Genomic DNA, 10,160 nt, shown 5'->3' with positions numbered 1-10,160 from the left:
GCGCATTACATTCACGCTAAATCACGGAAGGCTCTTTAGTTTATGTTTGCACAAGCTTATCTTTTAAAAAGATTGGTGAGCTAGCGCTGTAGCCATCATAAAACACAGAAGCAGATTTCTAAAACATTGGTTTATATTACTGAATCGATTAATTAAAAATAAGAAGGCACAGTGGTGTACTGGAATTGTGCTGGAGTGTGGTCTCAATTTAGAGCTGTGAATCTAGAGGCATGGCATAACTCATTGACTGTGCCTTTATAACTACTGTAATTTCAATTTCGAGGTGAAAATTTTCAAGAAACATTAGTACTGTTTTGTAGCAATCGTATCTTCTCGGGCCTTTCCGGCAAGCTCGGAAATAATATCCGAGGTTGTTTTCCGAGCTTGAAGAAAGTTAAGATAAAGCTAGCTATTTATCATAATATTGAAAATAACTTTGCATTATTTATAATAAGACCCACTGTTACTTTTTGACATTTCATTTCAAAACTTCATGTGAAACTGATAAAACGAAATTCAAATGGTACCGTTTATCTTCAGTAGTGCAGTATTCCCAGAATCCCCTACTATGGAGTCGAGCATGCGTATTCCAGTGACATAGACTAACGTATTTGCTAGCGCTCGAGAGCGCTAGCAATAGTATCACATTTGCATGAATAAACTCAATATACTAATACAAATGCGTGTAAATTTTCATTGGAAATTTATATTCTGTTCATCAATAAAAATACGGGAGATAAGTCTGACACAGTGCATTTACTATAAAAAAAAAAAAAATCCCGAGTGTTTCGAATGTCAACATGGTGTGTAAATTTGAGGCGAGTAAAAAATGTCGTTGAAAAAATGTTGAATTCTGCTATAATAGAATTAAACTTTTCGATGAAAGGTATTTAAAGCCTCAAAGTGAATTGTTAAGAACATTTTGACTGTTATTTGCATCGCAACTTTATTAATTTTCTCCTAAATCTTTTTGGAGCAATTCTGCAATTCTCTGCTACATTGCGGGTATATGGGAGGCATTTTAACTGTGGTGAAGACCTGTACCGAGACACAGTAGTCAAATTAATGGCATTATTGTAGGTTTAAAGCTTGGTTATGTAAATGTCAACAATATACGGTACGACGATGTACATGTATCTATTTCGTCAATGTCCGATGGCCTATGCAATCATTATGCCAACCCGTGCACGCATGGGGCAACGTCTAGTTGTTTTAGGAAATACAAAATTACAAAATTGGGTGTCCAAGAACCGCAGTGGACAATGCACGCAGGGTGACTTTTAATGATCAAAACCACTAAAAATCTTCTAATTTCGGATAATGCAAACAATAATTACAGTAGCGAATTGTTTTAAAACAAAAAGAAACATTAAATATTTTCGTACCTTATTTTTGCAAAAACAGACAGTCAAACAGAAGTGTGGGAATTATATGTCAGCTGTTTTCAGGGCACAATCGCCTTTTTAAAGCAGTATGAGCTGTATTATTCTGAATTTCATTTTGCCGCAAAAACTTGCTGGTATGATAAGTAAGCATATAGCTTAACATTTTATGATAAATAAGACAAATACATTATTTACTTCTTTAGAAGTAAAAGTAATCAATTTTTTAAATGTGTTAAATTCACTGATTTAGATGTATTTTAAGAGTCTTCTAAACGTGAAATGGGTCTTAAATTATATAATTATAGCATCTAATTGATAAACGAGTCTAAAATAATTCTTAATAAAAAAAATTCCAAGGGTTCAACGCGAGACGAACGAGATGGGTGGGTTTTCTATGTTTGGCGACAACACTGTATTTCTTATTAAAAACAAAGAACCATTTGGTTTAGCCAACCAAATTTATATTTTAAATGGAAAAATGACAATAACAAACTGTCAACCATCTCCAAAATCCATAAAACGAAATACAAATTCAAAACAGAGCAACACGGACATCTAAAAAGATAGAGGTGCCTAGGAGGAGTGGGCACTCTCTGCTGACCTGTCCCACCTGCCGTGTGCTCTTTGTCGTAAACGGGAAAAAACGGAAAAGTCTGCAGACAATTAATGTTTATCAGACTCTAAAATATTTCTAATTAAAAAAAAACCCTCTCGATGGTTTAACGCGAGACGACTGGGTAGGACGCGTTTGTATTTACAAGCATCTGTGCCTTGGCGACAACACTGCAATTTTGACTGTTCAATACAATCGACATATAAATTTGTAAGTGTATGTTCCAGAAGATGTCTCTTGTAAACGTGTATCGGTGTCGGTCCGAAGGTAGTTCCCATTGCCAGGTTGTCCTGAATCCCAGTTAAAGTAAGTAATAACCTGTCCATCATCGTCGACAAAGTTGGAGCCTGACTTAGTTCCTTGTAGATATATCGGTCCAGTGTTGAAGGTATCTACAAAACAGTTATTCTCTTTATTCGGACCATTCTGACGATCACATATCTAGGCAAAGCTCAGACCAGAAAACAATAATATCAGGAAAATAACGAAATTACGATTATAATTGTATCATTTAATTTCACATTTCAACCAATTTCTTACCAATTATTGAAACTGCAAAATTGTAAATTACATCTGAGTCTATCAACAAAAGACGACTGTTTGGATGCTCTGCCTGACATTTTGCCTTGGCTTCCACAGCAATAAGCTTTATGGTATTTAGATGATAGCAAATTTCAAGTGACACACTCCAAATGTAACCATCAGGAATTAGGGCTGTGCACATATCTGAAAGACATTGAACCAGTGAGTTAATATTACACGTGGGAGGGAAGCATATCCAAAATATAGTATTGCATAGTAATTACAAAAGTCTCACAGACCTTAACGGTCGCCTAAGTACCATAGCCCATTCACAAACCTTTCGAGCAACCTCATATTAGCATTTAATGAAGTTTCTTCCTGAAGTAACTTCATTGTGAAAAAAATCTAAAATATTCCACATGTAATAACTCCCCCACTACTTGAAAGTTTGCAACGAGGACTATGAAATCTAAAATTCTGGCGGATTTTGAAAAAGATGCAAGACCCTTATGTTAGGTAAAAAAGTTCTCAATATTTTTTGTTCGCTGTTAAGCTTCCAGTAGCTTTGAGGTGTATATGTTTTCATAAATAAACTGAAGATGGCTAGTAATGTTTTACCTAAACTCGCCCATTCCCAGGGGCCACACAGAAATCCCTCCCACAGGGCTTTTGGATAAAAAATGGTAGACTGACTGATTTTCTCACTTAAATTGCGCGTAATATTATGTAATCATGTCAATGACAATTAACAGCAGAAGACACGAACACTATCTTTAAACCTATGCTTACTCCCTACCCCTCCTAAGCCAGAACTCCTGCCTTAGATGTCTTTAAAGACAGCGTTATTGTCTTCTAAATAAGCGTTCAGTATTTATTGTCAGTAAAAGAGAGGAAGCATTTTAAACATTATAGCAATGTTTTAAAAACCCCTATCTTGGGGACCATGTAATTTACAATTTAGTTAAAGGGGTTTCTAATATTTCTAGTTATGAAGTCAGATTTTATTTAGTATCTTTAAGCAAATAAAAGATTTTTTAAACATTAACACTACATGACCATTTCAGCCACACCTTGCAGTAAGGAGTGAATCATAAAATTATATGTAACAATTTTGGTAAAGTGTTTATAGTCTATCAAAATAATCAGACAGTTAAAATTCAGTTTTAGAAAAAAAGGAAAATATTTTTTAACATTATATGCATTATCACTAAATGACCATTTTGGCCACAAGATATTTACAATCTAAGTAGAGAGCTTCATAGTCTCTCTAAATATGCAGTAAATTTTTATTCAGTGCCAGTTAAAGTAAAGTTGGCGATTTTTGAATATAAACATACACATACACAAAACGACTGTTTTTGCCCTGCCTTGGGGGACATGAAAATTAGAATTTTGGTAGAACACTTTACCTTTTTAATGTAGAGTCTATTCAGTATCAGGGCCCTGTTTCACTAAAAGACGTTCACCCGGCGTAACCTTAAACCTGGTGTAAATTCGGACTTTAGTAAAATATATGGACTAAGGTCTGTCTCAATAAAAGGCGGAATTTTGCGCCCGACAAAAGTTGAGCCCAAAATCTACATCTAGCCAAGGGTAGTCATAACTTTTCGCCTAAATATAAAATGATTGCTAATTCTGTTGCAGAGAATATCATTGCTGACCATTATGTTAAACTGTACAATTTGTTTTTTAAATTTTAATTAATTCATATGAAATATAGTTTTGATAGGTTGTATCAGTTCTCGCATAGAAATTTCTTACCATGCTTTAAACACAGTATTATTTGCATCTGCCTTTTATTCATTCATTCTTTCTTTATTTCCTCCCTTAGGAGATTGTGGCATGAAATTTTACAAAGAACAATATACAAAAATCATTACACACACACACACAAACAAACAAGAAAAGAAAAACTATATTACCCTATTGCCACTTGGCATCGAAGAAAAGAAAAAAAAAATAAAAAAATAACAAAGAAAACAAAAACAGAAACTTATAAACATGGGGATGTCCATTTTAGTATGACTTGATGTAAACTACAACTATAACAATGTGCACAGTGTAGAAAAGTCTCTTGACTATTCTTGACTATTTACGTCGTGTTTTGAATAGAACACAGGTATCGGTTGTACCATGCTGCGGTGCCCCTCAAGAAGCGGAAGTTGAGGATGTGCAAGGTGCGTAAATCAAAGTTAGCTGTAATGTTGGAGATAAGTCTCGACCCGAGCAAAAAGAGGTAGAGGTCACGTATACAGAGACCACTGAGTTCAGCACTAAGAGAGATATCGAAGTTTTCGATAACTGTATCCCACCAAGCTTCTCGAAATGCAGACGTCCCTGGACAAACGGTGGAGATGTGCTCAAAGACGTTGGTAAAATTGTTGCTGCACATAAGACAAATTTCCGGTGAAATTTCAGGAAGTGTCCATAGTTTAACAATAAATTTACAAAGTTCTATTTCGAAAACATTGGATGGGATTTTCCATATAGCAGAAGGTGGTCTTCCTCCGTTTATCTTACTGAAAGGGTAAAAATCTGGGTCAGAAAACATCCGATGGCGTCTTGAGTCAATATGAGAGTTCGTTACTGCTTCTTTTACGGATTTTTTCCATAGAAGTTTCGGGGGAAAATAGCCAACTTGAAGATAAACTGTGAGGTATTGAAAGAGATTGTACTTCAGCATGAGAGCAATGATGTCGTGAATAAAGCCAAGTTGTTTGCGTTCGGGGGATTGTAGATAGGAGAACAGTCGATGTAGAAATAACTGTTTGGTAAGGGTTTTAGTGTCTAGATCTCATAATCGACCGTAAAAAAGAAGTTTTCTTTTATCAATTTCGGATGATATGGGAGGAAGTCCGAAGAGGGATTCACAAATGTCCGATCTCGTTGTTTTTGGAAGGCCCATAGCGTTTTTGCATATGAAATGTTGGAGCGTGCTGAGTGCTTGGAGATCTCGTTGCCGAAGGTCGCACCAGAGTTCGCGTCCGTAGAGAATAGATGGAAGGACAACTTTTTTATACAGTCGGGATAAAGTGTCGGGATTAAGATGATCCCGTATTTTGATACCGAAGTACGCTTGTCTCCCTTTTCTACATCCGTTTTCGATTTTTTCGGTATGGACCAGTTTAGATTGCAGGAGGATTCCTAGGTGATTGTATGATTCCGATAATTCGACAGATTCATTTCCGAGAAGCCATGAGAGATTCGACTGGTTTCGAATTGATGAAGAGGAGAATCTAAGAACGCTTGATTTATCTGCTTTGAATTTGAATCTCCAATTTGTGGAGTACTTATATGCGGTGGTAAGGATGTTTTGGATGACTACAGGCGTCAGGGCGATGCAAGATATATCGTCTGCAAGCGTGGGGTTGGAGCTAGCGATGTTGTAGATTCCCGTATTTGAACATTGACTTTGAATTTCTTGGAGAAGGTCATTGATGAACACAAGATAGAGAAAAGTTGAGAGTATGCCTCCTTGGCGAACTCCTTGTGAGACAGGGAACCAAACAGAGTTAGTGTAGTTCACCACGACAGAGCAAGATTTACCAGTATGGCAGTCGTCAATTAAAGTCCATAACCGCCCAGAAACTCCAAGACGATGAAGCTTGTACATTAGACCGTGCCTCCAGACAGTATCAAATGCTTTTTGAGTATCGAGGAATGCAGCGTATCCCTGTTACTGGGCGTTAGGAAAGTCGGATGAGGATAGAACATGGGTTTTGATCCTGGTAAGTAAAATCTTTTCAAACAGTTTTAAAAGGCAAGGGAGTAAAGCTATCGGTCTATAGCTATCTGGGGATTTCTTTGGCTTATTACCTCCTTTGTGTATGGGAACAATAATGTCCCTTTTCCAAGAATCTGGGATCTGGCCAGATTTAATAATAGAGTTAAATAAATGAAGCAAACAGAGTTTCAGTTCTGAGCCACCATAAATGATGTGTTCGTTTTGGATGAAATCTTTTCCTGGAGCTTTTCTACGTTTCAGATCACGAATAAGTGTGGAGATTTCGTCCATGCTGATGTCACCTCCAGGAAAAAAATTGTTAAGCATCGATTGGTCCACCGACAGTTTCCGTTCGTTTTCTTCGCAGAGGTTGCATGTATTGAAATGAAATTTGGTATACAGATTTATCATAATAATGTCTATAGGTCAAGTTATATTTTGGTTACAATTAAGGAATTTTAGACAGAGTTATGCCTCTTTTACTTAGAAAAATTCCAATTATTTGCAGTTTCTGTTATTTTCCTATGTAGATGTTTCCAAGGGAGGGGGCATAAGTGTTTCACAAACATCTCTTGTTTGATTTACGTTTTATTTGTTTGAGTAGATTGTGTAATGTATAATGCGGAAAAATATACCTGTACGATGTGCATGTAGTGCAAACGTGCATTTTTGTTGCATTTCATTTCCCCCCAACTTCCATGGTGCAAAATATTTTTAAAAATTTTAAACTCACTAATTGAATTTATTGGCTTTCATTTTCCCCTTTTTACTTCATATTTGATGGGTGAAAGGTGTCAAATTTATTAAAGGTAAATCATAAATGTATTTTTCAGTATTGTTAAATGTAATTGAACGGGCCCCGGATCGATAGTATAAACATAGTTACTGAAAATCATTTTCTTTATTTAAAAAGCGTTTGATTTAGATTGTACATTCTGCAGAAATATTATTACTTGTGTAGATCATCACACTGACATAGTTTGAGTCGGGTTTCCCGCAATGCAAAAACAGCGTTAAACACGGTATATTTAGCTTTAACAAATTACATATTACATTAATACTTTATGCTTGTTTTTCCCTCCCAAATTTGGAAAGAATTGGTCGTGTATTTTTTCAGAAAAAATTAAAAATGTTCGATTGTTACCACACGACGGCGGACGAAAACCATTTGCAATACGTCGTAGTGACTCTAAATCTAAATCAGGTGATCTAAATACCTGACGGTTCGATATCAATAAGCAGTCAGTAACGCACACTTCGTTGGAAATTGTGCGACTTTTTAAAAAGAAAATTAGCACAAAAATTGTATTGTAAATGCATTAACAAAATTAAGGTTAATACATAAATGATTTGGCGAGGGTTAAAGCGGGTTTAAATGAAAACGTACCTATATGTATATTCAAATTTAAGTCCCTTTAATATCAAAGACAACAATTTGCTTTCAAAACCAATACATTTTATGACAGTTGAGGGTAATAGTTAAAATAGCTTTTCACCAATTGTGTTAATAAATGAGAATTATTTATGATCAGTTGTTCGTGACTACATTTATTCATATACTTAGCAAGCTCGGTCGATATCACTTTCCGTGTCTTCGGTCAATATCACTTGACATAGGTCCATATATCCACATACAATGAAGTCCATGAATATAAAGTATTAAGGAAATTATATGGCGTCTAGAAAAAAAAAATATTAGCCTATCTCGTAATATTTTCTTAATTATAATATACCTTGTATGAAAAAAAAACTTAAAGGGACTTGGATTCGATTTGACTTAAAATTTTCAAATTTTAGTTTTCCATTTTCAATGTTTATACTGATAAATATAGAAGTTTATAATGCTATATCAAAATTTAAAAGTCAAATATCAAGTTATAAGCAAGTTACAGAGTCCATAATTCTTTGTTTTGTAAACAAAGCTCGAATATTGTCATTTTTACATATGTCTTGTATTGGTGTAAGTTTCAATCAAATGTATCTTTTTTTTGTTGATAATAGTGTTTATGAAGATACTGAATTAGTTTAAATTGTTTTAACATGTCATTTTGTCTAAGAAATGGCAATTCTCTACATTACATTTGTTGTAAACAACTATAAGACTCGAGCTTTGTTTACATAACAACCAATTCTTACCTCTGTATCTTTCTCGTAACTTGACTTTAACATTCAATATTTTGGTCAATCATTTAAAATGCACCAGTAAACCATTTTATACATAAAAAATAAAAATAGAATTTTTGATCTCAAATCGTGTCCAAGTCCCTTTAAGCAGGCTGGATGGTCAACAAATTAACCACCAGATCTACCTAAAGTTTTAAGGTATGATTTTTTCATCTGTTATAAACTACCGTTTATCAGTTGTTTTTTTCCGCGTCAAATTTTTCCCGCAAATCAGAATCTAGAACAGTAAATAAAATTAACGCTAATCAAAATTTCACTACTTTAAAGTCATAGTGAAAAATTATTCACGATTGTTTAACCCTGTAAAGTAAGAGAGGGGAAAGTATCTAAATTGTTACTTCGGACAAAGAGACCACTTACACGATTTATGTAATGTGAAATTATTATCACCATGTGAAATGTTCCCCTTGGACATGACACCTTTTCCCCTGTCACTGGCGTTGAGTGACTTTAATCTGGACACTCTAAGGTGGTATGGGATACTTCCATGATGTGACGTATTGTTTATCGAAATAAACAATAAAATAGTGTGTTATTTCCCAATATTGTCACCTAACAGCGTAGCGCAGTGGGTTAGAGGGTTTACTACGAATCTGTTAGTCATGAGTTCGAATCCCGATCGGGGTTATACAACTTTTACCTCTCCAAATATTTTTAAAAGCTATTTTTTTTATTAAATATTGTAAAATTTGAAAATTCTAAACTGATGATAGTATTTCAATTATATTGTTTTGCCATCTATATGTAATTGCTGACCATGTTCAATTATTCGGCAGTTGGAGAGCGACGGTCAAGGCGCTCGTACCACCGACTCCTGACCTCGCGGAATAGTTTAATAAGTTTGTGGAGTTTTAATAAATCTTGTAAAACGAATACTGATTGACTTGTTCATTTTCCGAGGGTCACATAATTACCGATAATTATTTTCGGAAACGCAAACAATCATAGATCAACAGATCATGCACGGTTACCCTTGGATACCAATTATTCTAAATTAAAGTGAATTAGGTTAAGTAACTGTTTACAGAAAACAACTTACCCAACATGGCATTTCTAGTTGTGAAGACATCAGCGTTTCTTTCGGTTATTGTCTCTTCAGTTGGCTCTTCTGTGTTAACATAATAGCGAGCTCCGGATATTAGAGTCAAACTTGAAGAACTCGGCGAATAAACGACAGAATAACCTTTGCAAGATGATTGAAAGTAGAACACCGACTCACAGTTTGGAATTAAAGCACATTTTGAAATACAATGGATGGCAGACAATGTGCGGTAAAGAAATAGTTCTGGATCCAATGCTATTTTATCGTTCAGTTCTTTGACTCGTTTGTATTTATAATCATCAATCTCCAAAGCAAAGATTTCACTAGCTAAACATATACAACACACCAATATTTTTGCTCTTAATTTGAAATACATGTTACAAACTTGACACTGTGCTAAAAACTGCCTCAATCGAGAGTGATGTTATTTAAATACAAAAGCTTGCTCAATTATGCATTGGTTCAAAACCCAATATTTCTTAATGGTGTGCTTACAAAGTGTGCCTATGCCAGCATGTTTTTCAATATTTCAAACATGCACCACACAAAATAGCTACACTTAAATAAACCTTTGTATAAAATGCACTGAATAAGGATCGAATCACAAATATAAAAGGATTAATTTTTAGATTTAACGTACCAGTCACTACAGTGAAGTTCACTTTTCTAATGTTCCTCGATTTGAAAAAC

At 34.9% G+C, this 10,160-nt stretch overlaps 1 protein-coding gene across 1 annotated transcript; it reads right to left on the bottom strand.

Moving 5' to 3' along the window:
- Positions 1-1,947: 1,947 nt before the first annotated feature.
- Positions 1,948-9,846, bottom strand: LOC128192511 (uncharacterized). The gene is made up of 3 exons (XM_052865251.1): positions 9,468-9,846; positions 2,539-2,724; positions 1,948-2,390 (listed from the first exon to the last, which is right to left on the bottom strand). Exons 1-3 carry the CDS (start codon positions 9,844-9,846, stop codon positions 2,185-2,187), a joined length of 771 nt encoding a protein of 256 aa, XP_052721211.1. The 3' UTR covers positions 1,948-2,184.
- Between the last annotated feature and the right edge of the window lie 314 nt (positions 9,847-10,160).

The sequence above is a fragment of the Crassostrea angulata genome, chromosome 1 (genome assembly GCF_025612915.1).
Source record: "Crassostrea angulata isolate pt1a10 chromosome 1, ASM2561291v2, whole genome shotgun sequence".
Taxonomy (NCBI): domain Eukaryota; kingdom Metazoa; phylum Mollusca; class Bivalvia; order Ostreida; family Ostreidae; genus Magallana; species Magallana angulata.
This window is presented reverse-complemented; position numbering and strand designations above follow the sequence as displayed.